General features: G+C 34.3%; 1 protein-coding gene across 2 annotated transcripts in view; it reads left to right on the top strand.

The window, feature by feature from the left end:
- The window catches only part of CERS6 (ceramide synthase 6), a 287,494-nt gene extending 262,785 nt beyond the window's left edge, over positions 1–24,709 (top strand). Inside the window, exons 9-11 of one of the 2 annotated variants that reach the window (XM_074303197.1) lie at positions 19,042–19,198; positions 19,769–19,792; positions 22,472–24,266. In XM_074303197.1, the coding sequence (XP_074159298.1) occupies positions 19,042–19,198; positions 19,769–19,792; positions 22,472–22,636 (346 nt within the window). In that variant the 3' untranslated portion in view covers positions 22,637–24,266. Of the gene's footprint in view, positions 1–19,041; positions 19,199–19,768; positions 19,793–22,471 lie in introns of both variants that reach the window. The other variant, XM_074303199.1, reaches the window with a different exon arrangement.
- The last annotated feature ends 1,574 nt before the right edge of the window (positions 24,710–26,283 follow it).

The following is a 26,283-nucleotide window of genomic DNA, read 5'->3' as shown; positions in this document are numbered from 1 at the left end:
CACCAATCCAGAAATTTGGACTAGCTCTTCTTTTTTTAAAGCTAACTGTTAAAACCTCAAAGGAATATCTATTTTGGGGTTATTGGCCACAACTGCTGCCTTTCTGCCCTGCAGATCAATTGACCTACCTTTTTGCCTTTAAGAGGAAGTGCTACAATTTGGAGTCTGTGGCCAAAGCTCAGCAAAGGGGGGGGGGGGGAAGGCATATCTATACATACAAAGGATAATTACTTGAAGAACTCATGCTAAATTACATATTTTAAGTTATTTATAAGACTTTCTGCCAAAGAAAATGCCAGTTTCATGTAGTAAAACAAATGAGTTTAAGCAGAGAAGGATAGGAGGAATGCAAGAAAATTATTGTTGAGCTTCCCTGTGGTCAGGAAGGACTTTGTGATGTGAAGAAATAGATACTTGGCGTCCAAGGAATATTCTAGGAGAACACACAGTACATTCATACAGTTTTATTCCCAGACTATTCAAAGGAATTTGGAAATAAAGCTTTATAGGGAATTGTTACATTTTTCTGTCTCAAGAACTGAAGCTTCACAACTTGTTCCAAACGATTCAATGAATTAATGATAAAAATGAAACCCAGTCTGTACTCTCTCCATTTTAGTTATGGGATTGTTTATGAATAATTTCTTAAATACTTGAAGGAAAACTAGCATTTTTACTTACTTCTTTCATAAGACTTGATTTCACCAACACATGTGCAAAGAAATTTAATGTCCAAAGAATTTTCTTTTAAATAAAAAAGGTTTTAATTGGGAAAACTGGTATTCAGATCTTGGCATAGAACTATAATATGAATACTAGTAATGTGCTTGATAATATTTCATTTCAAAAAATTTAAATTAGTTTAATTAAATCCAGAATATATTAAAAGTAGTATAATATTCTATTTAAAGATTCATAAGAAAAAGTTTGGCTTCTTATCCCAAACTAGGTGATATTAGATAAGTTGCTCAGTCTTTCTGCCTTTTAAATATATATTTGAAATGAGGATATTAATACTTGTTCTCACTTATCTCACAAGATTGTTGGGAATATAAAATTTATATACAATAACATTAAATATATGTATGTGTGTATGCAGAGAGAGAGAGACAGAGAATAAATCTGTCTTAATGTTCTAATATAACCATTACTTTTTGTATATCCTGAGACTTTAGTAGATAGCTTCTATAATCTGTATGTATGTATGCAAATATATATATATATAAATATAATATAGTACATGTTTGTATATATAGTCTATATAATACATGTATATGATCTATAATATATTTTATATACATATAGACCACTTTGGAAAAACTAAATATTATATAAATAATAATGATTATTATCTTAACCTAACTCAATGGTTAAAAAAACAATAACAGTGTAAGTTCCATCAAAAATGGGATTGAAATATAAAGAGACATCTAGGAACATTATTTTGGAGAAGAAAAAAAATCTTTATTTTAAAGGTGATTTGGCTTTTGGTGGAACACTTTTCAGTCTCATAAGATCTTGAGACAAAGGCAGGGGTTTATACTGGTGTTGAAAAGAGGTAGAAGAAAAGAAGCAGGAACTTTTCAGGTATAGACATAAGTTTTTCAAGAAAAAAAAACAGGCCTGAGAAGGACACTTTTAATTTTTCATGTAGTTATGAAACATGCAGTAACACAAGAAGAGAAGTAGTGGCAATTTAGTTTCCCAAACCTTAACTAGTATCATGTGGAGCTGTAACATTAACAACTGCAGACATCAGCCAACAAGTAAATGTTTAATGTTTCCTTGAGAAAAGATGACAAGCTTGCTTAAGTGTGTTTCATGAGATAAGGTGAGTTTCTTGGTTCACCTGGGTGGAGAAATGTTCCAGAACAAGGAACTATGAACCAAACAGATCCTCTCCTGGTTTTTTTTTTTTTTAAATACCTGTTCCCATTTGGGAATATTTAATTCATCCATGGAAGCTTCATTTGCTAGGAATCTGTGTGGTCTAGCTCCCTGACACCTCACTGATGATTTTAATCTTCGATCTTTCCTATTTCCCCTCACTCCTGATACTTTAAACTTTTTGAGGCAGTCTCACTGAAGGAGGGAAACAGCTGGATTGTCCACTCAGGGGAAAAAAATAATAATGGATAGCCTCCCATTCTAAAATGGGAATCCATGAATATGAAAAGAACAACATCTGTCTTTAGATGCCAATCTGAGCTTTGGAGGGTCCTCAAAAGCATCTTCTTAGAAATCTGTCTGGCTCTGTTAAAGTCTGCAAGGGCTCTCCAAGCAGATTAAGACCTTAACTAACTTCCTGTAGCAATCACAGTCTTTACCACTCTTTTGCAGCCTTGCAAACTGAATGTAAATTTTTCACAATCTATTTCTTTTGTCACCTTCTCCCCCTATAGTGACTTGACAAAGCTTTCTGGAAATAATGGTTAGGCAAATTCACTGCTGTTTCAATTATAGTTATCTTAATAATTTTCAGTATCCCAAAGCTGCCTTTCTAACTTGTCTCAAAACTCATCCCAACTTTCCTTTGTCTTGCAATTTAGAAGGGTCCAATTTGTTTGTGGCTGAGAGCCATATTAAAATGTAATTGATAAATGTTTAACAAAATCATAAAAATACAACAAAATACAAATAGCATTATTTTGTGATTTTCTAAATTAACATGTGGCACCCATTTCTGTTTGAATTTGACACCACTGTTCTATATAATAAAATTGATTTTATGCATCATTTAATGACAATATAAACAAGTAATAGATGTTATATGAATCGTGAATAGAGAGTAAAGATGAGGGTTGTTATCCATTAGCTTTTACCCCTTTAGTCCTCCTATCCCCCACCACCACCATCCCTCTTTTTCAAAGCAAGGGTAGTTCTGTAACAAAAAAAGAAACAAATAAAATAACTCTTGGTGTAGGTTATTTAAAATTAATAAAAACAAAATCATTTTTAAAGCAGCTACCATATATGCCAGGTGTTGAGAATACAAAGACAAAAATGAAACATTTCTTTACTTCAAAGAACATATATTTTACCTAAGGAATCCTATATACACTAATCAGTATGTTTGCTAAGAAAATTCCAAAGAGGGTCACAAAGAGTCAACTATGACTGGAAAATGACTGAACAACAAAAATTCATTATTCTACAATCAGATTCTTTATTCTGGCATTAAGGAGACACGCTCATTCTTCTTTATTCACAATTTTCTAGACCATTTCTACCATCCTGGGGTTTGATAGTTGCTAGGCAGTAAAATTGCATCTGTGTTTCTGAAGGAGGACAGTTTCTATTTTTTTTTTTAAGAAGAGACATATTTCTTATTTTAAAAGGTAGTTTCCTTTGTTTAGTGTAAAGAAGGCAAGATGACTATTTACAGTCTGGGAGAGAAAACCTTAAGAATAACCTTTCTATCTGACATTTGCTGCTGGGAACAAAATGGGATTAGATTTCTTTTATGTGCTCCCAAAACAGATTCATATATATGTTTAATTATGTGATTGAATGAAAGCTGCAATTCATATATTATGTAACTCAAAACAAGAACTGAATAATTTAATGGGCAGCAACTTTTATGACAAAAACTGTCAGCATTACTCATTTGACCAGAAGTTATAAGGAAAAAAGCAGAGGATTAGATTGTTATCTCTTTACTAGAATGCTTGACATCTCTTCTAGATCAAAGCTTCTTAATCCATGGGTTTTTACTCCATGTGGATTCATGTAACTGAATGTGGAGGCCATGAAATTATGATTTATTATTAATGATTTTCATTTGTATACAGATTTTATTTACTGTTATACCTAGGGTCACATAAAGATTTCTTAGGGGAAAAGAAGTCACAAGTGGAAAAAATTTAAGAAGCCTTCCATTCTAGACTGCTCAATTATATAAGGAAGAATGTAGTGTAATATCAACTCCTAAAATTTGACCAAAGGCTTAGGAATAGATATAGGAAGGTAGCAGCTATGGTGAACCTGGGTTTGTAGAGCTTCAATGAATACCTGGCCCATTTTATATTTTATCCAATTTGAAACTTTTCATCATGAAATATTTTGAACTATAATAATAATTCACATTATTTCTATATAGTGTGGGGAAAGTATATTTTTGAATTATGATTTCATTAGTGTAAGAACTTTAGTTGAGGAAACACTACCAATGTAGAAAGACTCCCATGAACCTTTCCTTCCTCCAAAGTTCCCTATTTCTGTTGAGAGTATCAGAATATTGTCAAAATTCCATTTTCAAAAATTTGGAGTTATCATTGTTTTTTCCTAATTCCCTCTTTTCTACAATCCAAACAGGTTTTGTCAACCTGTTTCCCAGTAAAATATTCCCGTCTTTAAACTTGGAGCATTTTCTATATTTAGAAATGACATTCGCCATGAAATGTCCCCTATATCTGGAATGCTTTTTCTTGCCTCTGCCAATTGACCTCCAGAAGCTTTCCCCAACCCCTCTTAATTCTAGTATTTTCTCTCTGTTAATTGTTTTCCATTTATTCTAGGTAAAGCTTGCTTTGTATATCGTTTGCATATTGTCTCCATTAGATTGTAAACTCATTGAAGGCAAAGACTATTTTGTGCCTCTCTTGTATCTTCACCACTTTTCAGTTCTTAGCATAGTGTCTGGCATATAACAAGTGATTGATAAATGCTTGTTAATTAATTGATTAAAAGATTAATTAATCTACCTATTGGGAATTCCAGATTCACTTTTTTTCCTTTTTTTTTCTTCACAGAAGAAAAATGTTAAAATTATCTTCCTAAGTCACAAGACTGACTATGCCACTTTCCCTGCTCAAAAAAATCTCAAGAACTTTCTTTTTACTGCCTCAAGAAAAATAGTCCCTTCAGCCTGGCATTTAAAGCCCTGAATATTTTGCCTTCAAGCTACATTTTCTGACTTTGTTCATATAATTCCACTCACTCAATATCAAATCCAAGTAGACTAGCTATTCCCTAAACTTGGCATGCCATCTCTCCTGATTTTCCTTCAGAGTTCTATTTAAGTCCCAGGTCCTCTGGCACATCTTCTCTAATCATTCTCCAACTTCTTAATTCTTAGTTCTATATCCCTTCTTTTACTTTTCTGGGTTTACTTACCCTTTTATATGTTGTATTTTCTATCCCTAACCTGCCTTTGTATCTAAGTTTCTTGCACTGTGTCTCATATCCAGGAGGTAATTAGTAAAATATCTGTCAAATTGTGTACAACCAGTAAGAGCTATAATATAAAATATTACATGATCAGTACATTCAATACTTATAAACAAAATGATGTGTTTTATTGGAGTGCAAGGCATGTGAAGAAATCTAAAGTTTCCCTAATGAGCTAGTGTTCCCACTACAAAGAATAGGTCAGAATTTGGCAGGTAAAGATAGGGGTGTGGGTTGGGGGAGGGGGAGAAAGCATTTCAAATATAGGAAACAATTTAAGCAAGGATATATAGAAATCCATAGTGTAGTACATGATTGGGACTGAATTTAACCTGAGTATATCTTTGGAGGGGAGTAAGTTGAAATAAAGCTGGAAACATAGTACGGTATGAGTTTCTATAGGGTCTTGAATGGTAGGGGAATAATTTTGATTTTTATTTAGGGAATAATAAGATCTTTCAAAAAGAGAGCTAGCATAGTGAGACCTATATACCAGAAAAAGATTCTGGCAGTAGTATAAAAGGTAAGCTGTAGAAGGGAGAAAGTAGAAGAAGGAAAATTTATAAAGAATCTAGGTAAGGAATAGCCACATATGGGCTACAAAATTCTCCAGTAAGAGGCAAATTGGGAAATATTTAATAAAATCTGATTGGGAAATATTCAATAAAAATACAATAAAATATAGATAATATTACATTTTAAAAGTAAGTCAATGTGTGACCTGCAGGGATCCTTATATACAGATTAGTGGCCCTGTTTCTAATTAAATTTTATATTATCAGTCAAGGCAAATCAAAATGAGAGCCTATACTTGGATAGTTTGAGGGAGATTAAAGAAGGGAGGAGATGGATTCAGAGATATTATGAAGATCTTGAAAGGTTGTAGAGGATAACAGTATTTCCAAAATTTCATCTGGGTAATTAATTAAATAAGAAAGAATCAAAGATAATTATAAGGTTAGATGAGGCAACTGAGGCAAAAGAGGTTGAGTTGACTTGCTGGAGTGACACAGCTGGTAAGCTATTAAGTAACTTAGGCTGGATATGAATTCAGGAAGATGAGTTTTCCTGACTCCAAGTCTGGTGCTTTATCCACTGCCCAACTTAGCTATATAAAGATGTAAAATAACATGAAGAAACCAGGAAATCAGAATGTGTGCAATGTTTACAAATATGCAAAATACATATGCAAATATCAACAACTATATAAAAGAAAAATGTTTTCACAAGTGAGGAAAAGTACTGACTTTGGAGTCAGACTATCTTTATTTGAATTTTGTCCTTGTCATCTGTGTGACTTTGAGTACATAAATCAGTATCTCTCACCCTCAGTTTCTTATATACAAAATGAGGTGGTTGGACTACTTAACTTATGCAATACTTTCTGTCTTAAAATTTTTGGAATCAAAGTAGATGTTTATTGATTGAGGAATAACTAGACAAATTGTGGTGTATGATTATAATATGCTATTACTATGCCTTAAAAAAATAACAAGTGATGAATACAGAGAAGCATAAAAAAAAATCCAAAGGAACTGAGGCAGGATGAAGATAAAATTAAGCAGAACCAAGAAAAGTAGTATATACACATTGACTACAACAAGGTAAATGGAAAGAACAGCTATACCCAAAAAATATCAAAAGTGAATATAGTAGGGGGGCAACTAGGTAGTTCAGTGGAAAGAGGACCAAACCTGACTTCAGGAGGATCTGAGTTCAAATCTGAACTGGGCAAGTCACTTAACCCCAGTTGCCTCAACAACAACAAAAAGTGAATGTAATAAAGCTCAAACATAACACTAATGAAGAAAGGACACCCCCAATCCGCCTCTTCATGGAGATGGAAAGTATTTGTACAGTACATGTTTTCAGAATTTTTCAACACGATCAATTTTGCTGATCTTTTGTCCTTTTTTTCTTTAAAAATATCATATGTTTACTTTAACACGTTTAACATGTATTGGTCTACCTGCCATCTGGGGGAGGGGGGAGGGAGAAGGAGGGGAAAAATTGGAACAAAAGGTTTTGCAATTGTCAATGCTGAAAAATTACCCATGCATATATCAAAAGCTAGAATAAAAATATTATATGTTTATATAAGATTACTCTTTAAGAGGGGAAGGAAGTAGAATATTGGGGAAAATTGTGACAATGTAAAAATTTTAAATCAATAAAATATTATATTAAAAAAATAAATGAATCTTTCCAATTGAACCATCCTATATATGGTTGTGAACTTTTCCTTTTCAGCTTTTGTATAGCACTGACAGTCTCATAGCCTTCATTATTTGCAAACCACCTCTCAGAGTAGGAATGCATCATTATAGTCTCTTTGCAGCTGAGGCAAGTGACAACCTGAGAGGCTAGATGGCTTTTCCCAAAGGCAGGCAGAGATAGTCTGGTTAAGATGGTGCTGGAATTAGAACTCTTGAATTACTGACATCCAAACTCATATAGGAATTATAAATCAACACTGCCTCTCTTCATGCTCTTTTGAGCAAAGGAAAAAATGTGCTGGTAGAATTATACTCAGCAGTGAGATGATTCTCTCCAAGGCAGGACAGCATTAGAGTCTTGCCTAGCGATTTTTATGAAGTGGACAGTTATCTTTCTAGTCTGCCCAAAGGAAAGGGGTAGACTGGAGCAAGGGTGGAGTGTTAAATGTCCCAATTTTCTAATTTACTTTAGAATTGCTGGAAACATGTAGTTCACAGAAAGAGACAGATTTTTAGATCACTATGGCCTCATAAAGTATTCATCTGCAGACTAGTTAATGATGTGTTTTGCAGGTGCTTTTTTCCATTCCTTTCTCATTGCATTATCTTTCATTGTGAGACATAAATAGTGGTGTATAGATACAAAGATGTCTTTAGTTCCATCTCTAGGAGCAGAGTCAGAAGCTCATTTATCTATCAAATGTGCAGAATACATTACTCCTGTCAACCGTAATCGATAGAATGGCCATTTAGTCACCATCACTACAAATTCCTTTGGCCTGAGTTTGTGTTTAATGAGAACCTTTCCCACACAGAAGTTGCCATTTAAGCTTCAAGTGGGAAAATATAAATGGCACCAAGCTACTACAGCAGCAAGAAGCCAAAGATTAAGCTTATTCCCAAGAGGCAGGTAAATGTATAAGCTCTTTCATTTTCCCAGGGGACATAGTACAAAATAGAATCCTTCTTCTATGTCTGTTCTGTCATGGGGATAGTCAGCTTTTCATTATCTGTGCCTAGACCATGGTCTGAGTTACAGAAGACTGTGGAAGTGGGACTTACAGAAAGAGGGCAGGGCCCAGAATCCAAAACAGAGCCAAGACTGATCAGCAGCCAGGACACAGTGAGAACAAAACCAATCAGGTAGGAAGAGGCGAGGAACACATAAATTCCAAAGAGAAGATATTTGGTCAAAACAAGGGTAAAGCAATTTGAGCAGCAAACATGGCCGAGGAGATCTTGATATGATCAGTTAGGTGATAGAATCAGGAAGACTGTTGTATAAGTTCCATCTTAGACCCTTACTAGCTATCTGTGTGATTCTGGGCAATTCATTGAATCTTCCTTATCCTCAATTAGGAAATTTCTCATCTGGTGCTATTATAATCTTCCTTTCATGAATATGATTACAGCTAAGTTTTGTAAAACAACTAGACATGGACATGCAAGCCATTTTTTACTCTATACAATATTTATTACTTAAAATCAGATGTTCTTTTTTTTTTAATTGGTCATTTAGTTCAAACATTGTCTTAAAATGTTTTGATGACTAAATTTTCTCTCCCAGCAGCCTCACCTCTTCCAATAAGAAGGCAAACAATATAACAATTGTAAATATGAAGATGTAAAATATGTTTCCATGTTAGCCATGGAAACATGGCTTCCTCCTTTCAAAGAAAAAAAAAAGCAAGAAAAAATAAAGTAGAAAGTATGCTTCAATATGCATTTAGAATTTCAGTTCTCTCCTTAGAGGTACATGGCATTTTTTTTATCATGGGTCTTTTAGAATAGTCTGCAATTGTTTTGATCAGAGTAGCTAAATCTTTCATAATTGATCATCATTATAATATTGCTGTTTCTATATAAAATATTCTTTTACAAACCAGGTGTTCTTAACCTTTTTTCATGGACTTTTTTTCAGAATCTCAAATCTATGGACTTTTTCTCATAATAATACTTTTTAATGCCTTAATTAAAATGGGATTACAAAAGAAATTATATTTAAATGTAATGATGAGATTTTTTTCCTTAAAGTTCATGGATCCCAATTTGAAAAATCCTGCTTTAAACTATCAGATGAAGAGGGAACATGCTGATGATTCCCCAGAATTCTGAGTTGTGCATGTCTTTGAAACAAATGTTTTAGAAAAGGGCAAATCTGAAGGGAAATTAAACCTAAATATCATGAAGCAGGTGGAAACTGTCAAGTAGATATTTCTTCAGACCCAGGCTACTCACTATCACAGGAAACCCTAGAAACTCATAGTACAATGTTTTAATTTCTTGGTCCCTCCTTTTTTTTCCCTCCTAAATTCAGATTGGAAATGCCAGCATTTTGTTATAGCTATTGTTTTGTGAAGCAAATTTGAAATTAATTTACAGCTCCTTTGGGCTGAGAAAGGCATATTGGTAGATTGTTAATTATCTTTAAGGAAAGCCAGTGTTTTGCAAACATGACTGTGCTAAGGTAGAAAATGGCACAAAGTTTTATTTGGTTCACATATTGAATCAAAATTCTAAGTTGGCTTTTAAAAATACCCTAGTTTAAGGCAAATCATGATTTATGTTGATTTATCCCTTAAGATTTGTTTTTCTAACTCTTCTCAAGCAGATCCTATATATGATCCGGAGTGACCTTGACTCTTCTCTCTTTCCCCCTCCAAAAAAAGGCAGATCTTCTCAAGGTGAAGACACTAATGTTATGTGACATCTAGAAAAAGAAAAAATACTTTTTCTTTTTTTGTACCTAATCATCTAGTAGCCATTAGCATAGCTTTATGCAGATTTAAAAAAATTTTTTTGACAGATTTGTATCTGGTGATGGATCTTCAGTATCTAACCACATGACTCATTTGTACAATGAGATTGCCTCAAGAATTTTTTTTAAAATCCACAATTTCTTGTTCTCTCTGTCATCCTTAATGTTTCAGACATCATTATGGTGTGAGACTAACTATTAAGTTTGAGAAATCTGTAAGATACAGAAGAATTTACTATGAAAAATGTGATCTGGAAAGGCCAATGTGATGTGTCTCATGTTCATTAAAAATTTTAGTTGGAGAATTGAATCTACTTCAAGTAAATAAATAGGGCTTTGCTGAATGTTGTGACTAAAGAAATCCTTTAGTTTGAAATAGACCACAAAATGTAGATAGAGAGAAAAAGATTGTTATTTATAAAAGGGAATCCCAAACCCCATAACTCCTTAAGTCCATAAGGGCCTTATTAAAGTAAGGCTCATCTGTCTTTTCTATTATGCTGCTTTTAAAAGATTCCATAAACCTCTTTCTCCTTCTTGAATATATCCATTTTCCACCTTACCTCATATTATATTTATGAGATAATCCAATTTAGCACAGGGGATCATTAAAAAGCAAGAAAGAACCATAGGAGAGTTATAAGATATAGTCCGAGTAGAGTCTTTATATTTTGTAACAGCCTATTAAAATTAGTCTCCTAGGTTTGGTTATTAGAATTAAATGACTAATGATTGTCAGAGATTCTTTATACTCCAAAATGAATAATAATTAAGTTTTTTTTTTCTTCTCCATGTATATTTACAACTCCTACTACTTTTTAATTATAGCCATACATATTAGATGAAGCTTAGGAAGAAAAATGACTTGCTCATTCGATTGATGAAAAAGTTCTTAATATATAATATAAGGTTCACAAGACCTGTCAAATTCAATGCCTCAGTCTCAGAAGATAAGGTCCAATAAGAGTTCTCCTACAACACTCCACAAGCAAGATCCACACCAATGATATGGTGCAGAAAGCAGATAGAGGGAAACATTCTACTTTCAGTTATGCCAGAATCTCATTTAGTGGTTAGGTACTACTAATTAAAAGAGAAAAAATAATACTACTCCATATAATAGTGCTCTCTAGTTCCACATATCTCTCTATTCTTTCTTCAAGTACTGGCAGATGTTACACATGGCAAGTATCTGTATTGTGGTGTCTGTTATTCACCATACTTTTGTACTATTTCATGGACTTAATTATCCCTAGGCAAATGATTTTCAGATCTATTTGTCCCTAACCTCTCTACTGACCTCCATCTAGTTTATAATCTCTTTTTTTCCCCTTGTTTTTTAAATTTTATTTTAAATTTTTTTTTTAAAATCTATCATCTGTAACTGCTTATTAGACATCTAAATTCATCATGTCTAAAACTAAACTCTTCTTTCCTCCCAACTTAAACCCACCCTCAACCTCCTTCCTAGTAACTCAGAATTTTAAGCTTGGCTTCATCCCTGACACCACAGCCTCCCCCCATCTCAATCTAAGTCTTGTTGATTCTATCTTCATTGTTATTATTTAATAATGTCTAACTCTTTGTGACCCCATTTTGGGTTTTCTTAGTCAAGACACTGAAGTGATTTGCCATTTTCTTCTCCAGTTCATTTGACAGAGGAGGAAATTGAGGTAAACAGAATTGAGTGACATGTCCAGCTTCATACAACTAGGAAGCATCAGGAAGATGAGTTTTTCTGACTGTACATCTAGCACTTCATCTTCTGAGCTACCTAGTTGTCCCTGCTATCTTCATAATATTTCTGAAATATATATACATATATTTATCACAACATATAAAAGATCCACATACTTATAAAATATAAACTAACATAAAATAGTTAAATACCAAGTAGTTTGAATGGAAGGATATTAACAGTTAAGGGAGGTCATATATATTTATATACACATACACACATCTACACATCTATATCTATATCTATAAAATCACTTTATAATAGTATTACAATTGACTACTGGTTGGTCTTTACTCAGGTATCTCCTTACTCCCACCCATCCCTCACTGAGCTATCAATTGAGCTTTCTACATTACAGCTCTAACCATGTCACAGCTCCTCAATTCAATAAACTCATTCATTGACTCATTCAGTCAATGAATATTGATTAAATACAAAGCCTTGTTTTAAAACCCTGGGGATACAAAGAAAATAAAAACAATTCTGGCTCTCCAGGACCTCAGAGTCTTAATAGGTTGATAACATGCAAAAAAACTATTTATAAACCACATAAATTACAGATAATCCACAAAGGAAGGCACTAGACTTAGAGGATAACTGGGGAAGACTTTTTCTGTAGAAAGCGGGATTTTAGCTGAGACTTGAAGAAAGCCAGGAGGGAGAGCATTACAGGCATGGAGGTCAGCCAGGAAATATGTTGGCAGTCAGGAGATAGCATGTCTTGGTTGAGAAATGGCAAGAAGATCAATGTTACTAAATCTCATAATAGAAAGGCTGAAGTGGGTGGTGTTAGGAATAAAAAAGAAAGGTAAGAGGAGGCAGATTATGAAGAGCTTTGAACATCAAATAAAGAATTTTATATTTATTTAATCATCAAACATCAAATAAAGAAATTTATATTCTGAAAGTAACAGGAAACCTCTGGAGTTTTAGTAGGGAGATGGCATGGTCATTCTAACACTTTAGGAAGATGACTTTGGCAGCTGCACGGAGGATGGATGGGGTAGGGAAAGACATGGTAGGGAGATCAACCAGCAGGCTTTTGTAGTAGTCCAGGTGTAGCATAATAGGGGCCTTCACAAGACTGGTGATATTGTCAAAGGAGAGAAGGGAATAAATTATTAAAAATGTTGCCAAGGTAAAATCAACAGTCCTTGGCAACCAATTAGATTTGAGAAGTGAGAGAAAGTAAAAAGTTGAAGATGACAATTTGTAAGCATAGGGGACTGGGAGGACAGTGGTCCCTTCAGCAGTGAAAGAGAATTTAGGAAGAGGTGAAGATTGGGAAAAGATAATGAATTCAGTTTTAGATATGTTGAGTTTAAGATATCTGAAGGATGTCTAGTTCAAGATGTCCAATTGAAGATGTGAGATTGGAGATCAGCAGAAAGATTAGGACTAGATAAGTAGATTTGAGAATCATCAGCATAGAGATCATTGAATCCATGGAAGCTAGTAAGATCAAATGAAATCATACAGAAAAAGAAGGCTCAAGACAGAACCCTCTGGCTCCCTATTACCTCTAGAATCAAATATAAATTTCTGTGTATGGTACTGTGTGTGTGTGTGTCCATAAATGGCCCATGTACTGTCTTCTCACAAAAACAAAACAAAACAAAACAAACAAACAAAAAAAACCACTTCATCTCCCAGCTTTGGGCATTCTTACTGACTGTCTCTCATGTCTGGAATCTTTCCCATCCTCATTGATACCTCCTACCTTCCTGAGCTTCCTTCAGTAAGAAGCCTTTCCCGAGCCCACTTAAACCTAACACCTTTCCTCTGATGTTACCTCCAATTTATCCTCTTTACATTTTGTAGGTACATAGCTGTTTTGGATATTGCCTTTCCCATTAGACTTTGATAGCTTGGAAAACAAGAATTTTTTAAAACCTTTTTTGTATCTCCACTGCTAACGAAATGCTTGTTGACTTGCTTGTCCCAGAAATGCTTATTGACTTGCCTGGAATTCACTTCCTTCTCATCCTTGCCTCTCTTCCTTCAAAAGTGCCTCTTTTTATTTGAAGCCTTTTCTGACTCTCCTCAACTGTTAATGTCCTTCCATTCAAACTACTGGTATTTAATTGCTTTGTGTTAGTTTATATTTTATAAGTGTGTGGATGTGTTATATGCTAAGGTATATATTCTTGTTGTCTGCATCATTTGAATGTAAATTCCATGAAACAAGGGAGTTTTTATTTGTTGCATTTTATCCCCAGTGCCCAATCATGACTGACACACAATAGGTGCCCAAGAAATAAATGCCTATTCCTTTTTTAAATTTATGTTGAACACAAATTTTCAGATAATCTTCTTGGTTCAGTTATTACTTAGGTCTTATTTACTTGACAACTACATAAAAAGGACTGAAATACTTTGATAAAATATTGCATATGGTACATGCCTTGCACATAATAGGTTGATTAGATTTTTCAAAGATCTATCAGTCAGACCTATTTTTTCAATCTACTAGAAAAGAAGCAAAAAAAAGTTCATTTGACATCTATTATAAATGGCCAATATATAGGCAAAAAAAATTGGTATACTCTAGTGATTACTTTGGTTTCCCTTTCTCCCTTCATTCAAGAGTTAATTGGTTTTTGTGAGATCAGATAATATTGTGATATTTCTCTCAATCCAAATTCTCAATATTTTATTATTATTTTTCATCCCTAGCCTCTTGCTGAGATACATCCTTTGGTGTCCTGATATTTTCCCAAGTATATCAGGAGGCAGCCAAGTCAATTTTCAAAGAAATTCTATTACCTTTGAACAGCATCACAGAGGTGCTGTAGCATAGCTATTGAATTCTGATGTGGCATTTCAGAACTTATTATGAGCCCTTTGTCACCCCTGACTTGGCAGATGTTTTAACTCCACATTAGTGTGACAGTGTTAGTGGAGCAGGGAATATCTGGTACCCTATGATCCCCATGGCATGTGCTTATACTGTTACCTAATGAAACCAATTTTGTAATGTACAGCATTGTCCAGCCATAATTTCTGTTTCTGCAGAACCTTCTTTTCTGTTAAATGAAAAAAAAATTCAAATCCCTTTTGAAATTTAGAATAAGCAAGGAATTCGGAAGTAGAACTCAATGAGGAGGGAGATTATTAGGTCACTCAGTATGCTGTACTCATAACAAAAGCCTTGTTTGCCACTGTACTCATTGCAAAACCATTTGTTCCAATTTTTCCCCTCTTCCCCCCCCCCCGAAATGGCAGGTCAACTAATACATGTTAAATATGTTAAGAGTATAAATTAAATACAATATATGTATACATGACCAAACAGTTGTTTTGCTGAACAAAAAGAATCGGACTTTGAAATAGTGTACAATTAGCCTGTGAAGGAAATCCAAAATGCAGGCAGACAAAATTAGAGGGATTGGGAATTCTATGTAGTGGTTCATAGTCATCTCCCAGAGTTCTTTCGCTGAGTGTATTTGGTTCAGTTCATTACTCTTCTATTGGAACTGATTTGGTTCATCTCATTATTGGCGAGGGCCACATCCATCAGAATTGATCATCATACAGTATTGTTGTTATAAAATGATCTCCTGGTCCTGCTCATTTCACTCAGCATCAGTTCATATAAGTCTCTCCAGGCCTTTCTGAAATCATCCTGCTGGTCATTTCTTACACAACACTAATATTTTATAACATTCATATATCACAATTTATTCAGCCATTCTCCAATTGATGGGCATCCACTCAGTTTCCAGTTTCTGGCCACTACAAAGAGGGCTGCCACAAACATTCTTGCACATACAGGTCCCTATCCCTTCTTTAAGATCTCTTTGGGATACAAACCCAGTAGAAGCACTGCTGAATCAAAGGGTATGCACAGTTTGATAACTTTTTGAGCATAGTTCCAAATTGCTCTTCAGAATGGCTGGATGTATTTGCAGTTCCACCAGCAATGTATCAGTGTCCCTGTTTTCCCACATTCTGCATTACCTTTTCCTGTCATTCTAGCCAATCTGACAGGTGTGTAGTGGTATTTCAGAGTTGTCTTAATTTGCATTTCTCTGATTATTAATGATTTGGAGCATCTTTTCATATGACTAGAAATAGTTTCAATTTCTTTATCCAAGAATTGTCTGTTCATATCCTTTGACCATTTATCAATTGGAGATTGGCTTGATTTCTTATATATTAGAGTCAATTCTCTATATATTTTGGAAATGAGGCCTTTATCTGAACCTTTGACTATAAAAATGTTTTCCCCGTTTATTGTTTCCCTTCTAATCTTATCTGCATTGATTTTGTTTGTACAAAAACTTTTCAATTTGATATAATCAAAGCTTTCTATTTTGTGATCAATAATGATCTCTAGTTCTTCTTTGGTCATGAATTCATTCCTCTTCCACAGGTTTGAGAGATAAACTATCCTATGTTCCTCTGATTTATTTATAATCTCATTCTTTATTCCTAGGTCATGAACCCATTTTGACCTGACCTTGGTGTATGGTGTTAAGTGTGGATCAATGCCTAGTTTCTGCAATATTAATTTCCAATTTTCCCAGCAATTTTTGTCAAACATTGAGTTCTCATCCCAAAGGCTGGGGTCCTTGGGTTTGTCAAACTCTAGGTTGTTAAAGTTATTGATTATTTTGTCCTGTGAACCTAACCTTATTCCACTGATCAACTAGTCTATTTCTTAGCCAATACCAAATGATTTTGGTAACTGCTGCTTTATAATATAATTTTAGATCTGATACAGCTAGGCCACCTTCATTTGATTTTTTTCATTAATTTCCTTGAAATTCTTGACCTTTTGTTTTTCCATATGAACTTTGTTGCTATTTTTTCTAGGTCATTAAAATAGTTTTTTGAGAGTCTGATTGGTATAGTGCTAAATAAATAGATTAGTTTAGGTAGTATTGTCATCTTTATTATATTTACTTGCCCTATCCAAGAGCATTTAATATTTTTCCAGTTGTTTAGATCGGACTTAATTTGTGTGGAAAGTGTTTTGTAGTTTTGCTCATATAGTTTCTGATTTTCCCTTGGCAGATAGATTCCTAAATATTTTATACTATCAGTAGTTACTTTAAATGGAATTTCTCTCTGTAACTCTAACTGTTGGACTTTGTTAGTGACATATAACAATGCTGATGATTTATGTGGATTTATTTTGTATCCTGCAACTTTGCTAAAGGTGTGAATTATTTCTAATAGCTTTTTAGTTGAATTTTTGGGGTTCTCTATGTATACCATCATATCACCCGCAAAGAGTGATAATTTGGTTTCCTCGTTACCTACTCTAATTCCTTTAATCTCTTTCTCCACTCTTATTGCCAAAGCTAGGATTTCTAATACAATATTGAATAATGATGGTGATAGTGGGCAACCTTGTTTCACCTCTGATCTTAATGGGAATGGTTGCAATCTTTCTCCATTACATATGATGCTTATTGATGGTTTTAAATAGATACCACTGATTATCTTAAGGAAAAGTCCATTTATTCCTATACTCTCAAGTGTTTTAAAAGGAATGGATGTTGGATTTTATCAAATGTTTTTTCTGCATCTATTGAGATGATCATATGATTTTTGTTAATTTGATTATTAATATGGCCAATTATACTGATAGTTTTCCTAATGTTGAACCAGCCCTGCTGAATCATCTCATTTTATCAAACCTGCCTCAGATATTTGTTAGCTGTATGAACCTGGGCAAATCACTTTACTTTGTGGGACCTCAGTTTCCTCAACTGTAAAATGAGAGTTGGACTCCAAGCTCCTAATCTATGATAAATACAATAATGAGTTAGCACAGCTGGATGGAAAAATAAAGCTGTAGGCTTACAAGAGAATTATAGGATTCATCCATTAAAATACTAGGACTCGGGTTTAGGTGTCTCACTCAGCTATTTAAAATATAATTCATCAATAGCCTTACCAAATCAAATCTACCAGCTAGAGACAGACAGATTTTAAAAGGGGAGGAAAGGATAAAGAGAAGTAAGAAGAGTAGTTTTTTTTCCCCTCATTTTCCTCAATTCCAGTAATTAGCTAAATCATCAGAGATGCTTGTTTAGATTATTGCTATTACACACATTTTTAATAATTTTTTTCTGGAAGTATAGAGCATTATCACCTTCAAACTAAAGACAGTTCCATTTGAGTTTTCACTCATGCACTTTTTTTTCTTTTAATTTGCAAGGTGTTTTCAATTTTTTTTTTCCTTACACAGACCTTTTAATGGTACAAGAGACCCTTGTTTCACCTAATTTACCAACTAAGAACTATAGACTAGAATCCTAGAGTTGGAATGGACCTTAGAAAAGATCGACACCAAGATAGGAAGCCCCAGGTTCAAATCCTGCTTCTCCTATTACTCTTGTAGCATTAGACAAATAGCTTGCCCTTCCTGAGTGTAATCTTTCTTCATATGTAACAGGAGAAGTCTGGCTCATTGTCCTATGAGGTCCTAACTCGGATCTAGGATTGTGATTATCTAATCCAACTCCATCATTGCATAATTAAAAAAAACTGAAATCCTCACAGGTCACTACTTGCTAGAGATTGCTAGTTCGTGTCGAGAATTAGTACTAGAATCCAATTATTTTGACTCATCATGTTTTCCTTCCATAACACTAAGCTGCCTTAACTTGAAACTACAGAAAAGGATCATTAGAAGAAATGAGATAAATAATCCTGTGTTCAATGAAAGAAAAAATTGGTCTTAGCCTATGATTTTATCAATTAGATTTTACTGGTATTATTTCATTAGTAAGCTCATTTCAACAATACAGATCAACAGCTTGTTTACAACTTCTAGTCTGGGGAATTGCCCTAACCACTAATAGACTAAATGATTTAGCACTGGGCATGTAGCTAGGATGTGTCAGAATTTGAACTCAGATTTTCTATCTGACTTGAACAATTATTCATGACAAAATAAAAGTATGAATTGTGTTATATTGTAAACATTGGTACTTTTAAGCAGCTAGATTTTGGGCTACCTGAAGGGACTCTTGCCTTAATCTTCCAGTGACTATAGACCACATTTGGAGAGGCAGTGCTCTAAGAACACAGTGATTGGAGGATATTTGCTAGATGCAAACTGCTATAAATTGTGTAAAGAACACCATTGATATTAAAGTTAGCTTGGCTGTGTTTGATGACTTTTTGCTTCTTCCCTTTTTCAGGGTATTAAATACAACATTGTTTGAAAGCTGGGAAATTGTTGGACCCTACCCATCCTGGTGGGTTTTCAACTTGTTGCTGTTGCTAATTCAAGTCCTGAACTGCTTCTGGTCTTACTTGATCATAAAGATAGCTTGCAAAGCTATTTCTAAGGGCAAGGTAAGGCAAAAGTAACCCTGTCCAAAATTTTCTGAGAAAATGGCATTTATCTTTTCTTCCAATTCTATAGTAACCTTTTCATTGTTCCACCTTTTATCAAAACAATTGTTCCTCAGTATTTAACGTAAACTTTAGTCAAGTTAAGGCTATATTTTCATACTACTTTATTTAATGTTTACTTGTGGTGGAAAGCATTAGCATTGCTTCACTGATGATCACATGTAAATGTTCTACATTTGCAGTTTTAGATTTAATGATGGCATGTTGTTATGTGCTCTTTCTTTCTCATTGAGAGATTTTATATTTACATTTTTCTCTTTATGAGAAGATAATTAGTTGAATGCTGTCTTTTTTGATGGTAGGAAAGCATTATCTTCCAACTGCATTTCAGTTAAAACAGATTGAATCTCTATTATTCACAATAGACTCATGAGGCCGATTTCCCTGAAGTTCTCTCTGATTCTGATCCTTAGTCATCTATTTGTATTTGACAAGTGATTTCTCTGAAACATCCTCTGTGACTTTTTTTTTTTTTACTTGTCTGTTCTCTTCCTCTTGCCATCCTGGAAGGCTGGAAAATGGAATCCTTTGCATGTAAGTTTCTTAGACTGCCATCTGTACTTATACTGTACATAACCTGTTAGAGGGGGCTTTAGAGAAAATGTTCTCCATGCATATGTTTCTAATGTGAAATTAACCAAATACTCCAACTCAAACTTGCTCATGAATAACATCCACTTCATGCCCCTACATACTACTGACTGCAATCTAACCTCCTATGGAAGTGTTAAATTTTCCATCCCTTGGAGAAACATGTCAGCATTTCTTCAGAACAATACTGCTTGCTCCTCTAACTGATCCTCCACTATGGGTTTTAATCCTTACAATGTGAGTGAGACCATAGACTATAGAAGAATGTTTTCCATTTACTTTAAACTTTTTGGCAAATAAAGACAAAGTAGAAAATGCTATTCATTACTTGTTCTTTAGGAGAGAGTGATAGAACATTGTACTCAGGACCAAGGACAAGATTAGGAGACTGCATTTCTGAGACCTAATGCTAGATCTTCTACAGATTCTCTGCCTGTCATCCAGTGTGATATTTTTTCATCCTCTTCAGGGTTATTAGATAAGGATAAGCTAGTACTGAAATTTCTCCTGGGAAGATTAAAATCAGCTCTCTAAGTTTGCTATGAAAACAGATGACCAGCTCCTATGTAAAGGTTAAATGTATGCATTAAATTTAAGAGTGGGAAGTTTGAAATCCCATTATCTAAAATAGCTTTACTTCGTTTAAAGTCCTCATTTAGGAAGAAAAGAAAATAATAGCTCACAATTGTGTGCACTAAAAGTGCTGGGACAACACCTATTGGATTATTTTCATTCTTATTGCTATTCTATCAGACTTGTGATCTCTATGTTTTTTCTCCCATTTTATGAAGACATGGGCATTAGTTTCACTACAGATATTATATTTGAGAGCATCTTAGCTGTCATTCCTAGCTCATCTGTGGTATTAAGATTTCTTCTCAAACATGTTTTATAGTATTATGTTTCCCAGTGGAAAGAAATGATTCTGGTATCCTTTATTATTTTTTTTTCTTTGAAGGTGGCATCTATATAGATTTTTCTTAATATAATTTAGCCCAAACTCCTAGCCGGCAGTGTAGATTCTTTTTATTTGTAGTAGATTTATGATAACTTCAATAAAACATATTCTAAAACTTAATTTTAATAATGCTTGGGACCTCATATTTTACCTTACAGGTAATAAACTGATGACATCCTTTAGGTTTTGAAGAATTAAATCTTTTCAGATTGGGGGATCATGGCAAATGAGCTTTATACTAAATAGTGTCATAGAGAGGCCACAGTGAGGCTATTATAAATGGGTAAGCTTCAGTTTTAAATAGACAGCATTAGAAGTGATGAACAAGGTTAGATAGATTTACATTAAGCCAAACTAGTAGAAAGATTTTCAAGGCAGCAAACTATGACATTTTCCCTCTTCCCCCACCATCAGAGAGTTACAGGGTCTAGATTATTTCCCAAAACTTATTTATCCAGAATCAGCTGAGTCTACTAAGAAGATTAAGCATTCTTAAGCACTTAGGTATAGGAAAATATATAAGGATGAAATTCCATTCATGGGATTTTAAGCCTTCTTTTAGAGATCTTTTTTTTTTTCCTGGACTTAAATAACTAAAAAATACCTCACAAAAATTTAACCCCACAGAATATGGTGCATATATTTATCCTACATCCACTTATGTCTTGTCATAATCCACAATTACTAAATTTTCAGATCCCATTCTTCCTGGAGTCAAGATTTCTTTACAATACAACTGCTCCATTTCTTCTTTCCTTAGCTTAAGCCTAGAAGCACCTTCCATCTACCCATTTCTGACTGATAATTTATATGCATATTACGGTCATAAAAATGTTTTACTAATCAAAACCTAAGTGAAATAGACAAATATTTTAAAAGATTAGCATACCTCAATTTTTCTCTCAGAACTCTGTTATTTCATCTATAGCTTCTATTTCTAGAATTATAAAAATCAAATCCAAACTTTTTTTTTTTTAAGTAATCATAACAGGATCTATCAGTATGAGAGTCCCAGGCTTTAGCAAATAATGTGGGCAGGTCCAGTCAAATGTTGACTGACTAACAATTTTATCCTATTTACTTCTTAGATTCCCCCTTTTCAAATCTCTCTGTCCCTAGTTAGTAGATTTGGTTTGTTAAGATTACTATTGAGTCATATTTTATATAGCTGAGTGAGACACCTAAACTTGAGTCCTAGTATTTTAATGGATAATTCCTCTTGCAAGCCTACAGCAAGGTTTTTTTGTTTTTTTTTTTCCCAATCTAGCTGTGCTATTCCATCATTGTATCATGAATTAAGAGCTAGAAAAGACCTTAAAGTCCAACCCTCTCACTTTACAGATGAGGAAACCAAGGTTCCACAAGGTAAAATGACTTGCCCAGGATCACCCAGCTAACAAATATCTGAGACAGATTTTGAGTTTGCCTTCTTGACTTTGAGTCCAGTGTACTACTATTCATATTTCTCTGCCATCTCCCCACATGAGAAAATGAGATGAGTGTGCCTACCAGAACAAGAGTAGGCCTTAGGGATCATTTAGTCTGGTAGAGCTGTTTCATGATGTTTGCATCTATTTCAATATTATATGATTGCATGTGCTTCTAAGCATGCTCCTAACAGAGGTGACTTCCCATGAGCTAATTATGTTCTGGACATTCTACAGGTGTCCAAGGATGACCGAAGTGATATTGAATCCAGCTCAGATGAGGAAGATTCACTGCTTCCTGCAAAGAGCTCACAACACCCCAGCACCAACACCAATGGGACCAGTGGCACCAGTGGCACAAATGGGTACCTCACAGGTGGTCCTTGTGTGGAGGAACACTAATCACTCTAAACCACAAGACCTGAACAAAGTGAACTCTTTGCTACTGGAAGTATTTAACTAAGTTGCGAATGCGGTCCCTTTCCTATATCTCAGCATCAGAAACAAAAATTAGGATTATCAAAGCATTCTGATAGTGCACTGCCATATTTCCTGTCTGTGAATGAAGAAGACTTTCCATTCTCTATATGTAGGCATGCTGTATGTATATGTTAGTGGCCCAAATGGGAACAGTATTTTCATATGTAATGTCTTTGAATATTATTTATTTTTTGTATTTGTTTGTAAATCTGTGGACAAAAGGGAACTGCCTCACACCTTTACTTTGCAAATTCTTTATGGAAGAAAGAGATGCTGTGATCTCTTCTATCCCTTTTTGTTGCTATAGCTTAGGTTGCTATAAGTATTTGTCAATTGAATTGTTACTTATAGTAAGCTAAAGGCAGCTTTGCAGATTGTAGCTCAGCTCCAGATGTGTATGCCTCCTTTTGTGTTATAGTGCTGGTTTACATTGCTGATCAATTCACAATGGCTGTTCTCCCAATGTTTAAACAGGCTGAATTAGTTTTGTAAGTAGTCTCTCTCTAATGTGATCAATTAGCAGTTCAAATTAAACAGTGGTTATTATAGGGTATTATTTTAGCATTGTTTTTAAACTAAATTGGTAGTTAATTGCATTAGAATAGGCTCCATTACTTGTGTGCGTACCCATAATATATTTATGTCAGGGGCTATGGTAAATTGCAGCTTAGTTCTTCCTTGTAAGCTTAACTCCAGCAGGATCTTGCATTGCTTTTGGTTCAGCTGAGAAACATTGCTCAGGTCCATAGTTATAAGTGGAGAATTCACATTTAATATTGAGAATTTGTCTTTGTGAGCTTGGAAGAATGAAAGTAGAGCCCGCCAGTTCAGAGATTAGTCATTATTGCATGCATGCGCAGAAAGGTTTCAGCCAGGCTTTTATGCTCTCCCTATAATTGCTGTAATAGTCTGCCTTGTCACAGAAGAAAGCAAGCTGAAAGTCTTGCTCAAATAGAAAAGTCAATTTTTAGAGCCTTAGAAGAGTTCTCCCAAGTGTTGAGCACTTTATTGCATCCAGCTTTTAAAACCCCTTTAGTATTTGACCTGAATGTGTGTGTGCGTGTGCATATGTAATAATTAAACCTGACAAAATCAGTAGGAAAAGAATGTTTGACCTTCTTCCTTATCCCAAAACCAAAATGATTTGCCTATCCTACAAACTAAGTTGTCAGCTTGACCCTCTAAATCCCAACTAATTAAACTGTGAGTTGTAATCCTATATGGGGTCCTGAAGCAAAATGTGGGGAGTTGTGAAATTATGATTTATCATCACTAAACATTGGATTTTTGTACCTATTTTATGTTCCTATATGTCCAGAGTCATATAAAAATTTCTCTAGTAAAAAGGGGTCGTGAATAGAAAAAAGTTTAAGAAGGCCTGCTCTAAATCCCTCTATAGATTTGTTTAGTTCCTAGCAATTTCCACAGAGCACTATTCTGATTGGAAATTGCTTTTCCCAGTAATAGCTGGATCAGCAGCAAGAGATTTCTTGGCAACAGACTTGATTGAACTTCCTTTTGGACAGTGTTATAAGTGTGAAAAAAGAAGAAAGAAGGTAATATGAACCAAAGAACTTTTTTAGTATAAGTGGGAAGGAAGAAAAAGCAATAGCTTTTCTTTCTTAGGACAAGAAAAAAGAATTGTCTCAAAGATTACACATTAAAGAATTGAATCTTCCCACTTCTTCAGAATACAGTTTCTGGTTTAGCCCATACCAATAGTTGAGGAGATTTGGAAAGATATGAGTCACTGAGAAAGCAATATTCTTACTTCTTATAGAACTCCATTACTTTAGGTCTGAAATGAGAATGTGTGTATGTGTATATTTGTGCATTTATGTTAGTAATCAAAAAGGATTAATAGCACTTGTTTGTCATCTGAAAATATGCTGAAAATGTGAGCTGTCTTAAAATAATGTCAAGCATGTTAGAAATATAAGAAGAGAAAATTCATCTTATATCTTTTAAAATAAAGACAGGAAAGGTGAAATGTAATACTATGCTTTAGTTTCTATGGTCAGTTTCCAGCCCAGCTGATTTCTAGCAGAAATTGTGGGATGGAAGCATCAAATTCTAAGTGTGTGTGGAAATTGGTCCCAACAAGGCCACATGCTCTTCTATTTGTTTGGAAAAGCAATTTCAGAATGATGAATTTTGGAATATTTGGTGTAGGAATCATTGCTTAAAGATTAGGCATATGATTTCCGAGTGTTTTTCAGGTTAGGTTATGGATTATATTTTTACCCAGATGGTCAGTTAGCATGAGATTTGGGAGGACCCCAAAGATAGCACCATACCAGTTGATTTGAATCTAAGACCTTCCAAGAACCTGTGGATTCATATTTCATTCAGTGTTCTTGGGCAGAAAGTCCTTTTAATTTAATAACTTTGAGTTAATAAAGTTAATAAGCTATCTTGTTAAACTATTATATGTATGTACAAATATACATATGTGATATGCATATTATATGCTTATATGTATACACATACATATATATATATATATTCTATTCTGAACCTCCCTTGAGGCTAGGTGAGGGTAATATATAACATCTACCAATATCATAGCCTTGGAAGCATAGACTGTAAATTTAAACAGATTGATAGTTTAGCATAACATAGTCCTGAGTAGACAGTCTTCCAGTTTACATTCATCTCATTCATGTATGTAGGAAGGGGAAAGATAGGAAGAAAAAAAAAAGGTTTTATTCCAAAAAGTTATAAGATTTTTTTTGACATTTTAAGAGGAAAAAAAGAATTAGATGGTTAGATTTTGACCTTGAGTCAAACTGAACAATTGATATATTTTTTAAAGTGTGACCTGTGTATTTTGTGTGTACATTTATCCTAAAAGCCAAACCATGCTTAGCCCTGGCCAGGTCCTTTTGTAAAGCTTCCACTATACCTATCTTTCACTTTTACTTTCATTGTTGGCTTTCCTATCATATTGCTGATCCAACCAAAAGTTACAGAAAAGGATAACTTGGTGTGCCTAGAGAGCAGTTTTCTGCCTACACTATATGAGCTGGTTATAGTTCATGTTTTCTAGCTTCATTAGTAGAATTAGGACTTTATCTATTAATGGAAGTGAGGGAAGTGGGAGGGACAGTTGTTAGTGTTTAGGATTTATTTTTAGCTCAGGTTTTGGAGATATCCATACTTCAGACACCTTTCCCCATGGCTTCATTAACATCTCAACCCCAAGTGTGCTGTTAGACAGTGCTCTGGAGCAATTCAGATAAGGAAGTAGCCTTTTAATGAAGATGAATCTACGTGGGAAAGGTGAGCATATCCCCCCAAAATGCAGCAAGTTGAGAAAAGAAAAATGTCAGATCTCTATCAGCCAAAAATGGAAAAGGAACATAAAAATATTTAATTATTTTGCCAAAATTAATAACTCTAAGTATTTGATAGAGTTTAATTTTTCTATTCTCTATTCCATTCCATTCTCTAATCCATAATAGAAAGGGTCTGAGCCTTTTACAGCAATATCAGTGTTATTTGGCCTGAAATAAAAAAAACTCATTATGAGTTCAGTTGGCCCAAGCCTATCTTATAGAACTGTTCAT

This window comes from Sminthopsis crassicaudata, chromosome 3, assembly GCF_048593235.1.
Source record: "Sminthopsis crassicaudata isolate SCR6 chromosome 3, ASM4859323v1, whole genome shotgun sequence".
Taxonomy (NCBI): Eukaryota; Metazoa; Chordata; class Mammalia; order Dasyuromorphia; family Dasyuridae; genus Sminthopsis; species Sminthopsis crassicaudata.
The sequence above is the reverse complement of the archived record's forward strand: the minus strand, read 5'-3'. Positions and strand labels throughout refer to the sequence as shown.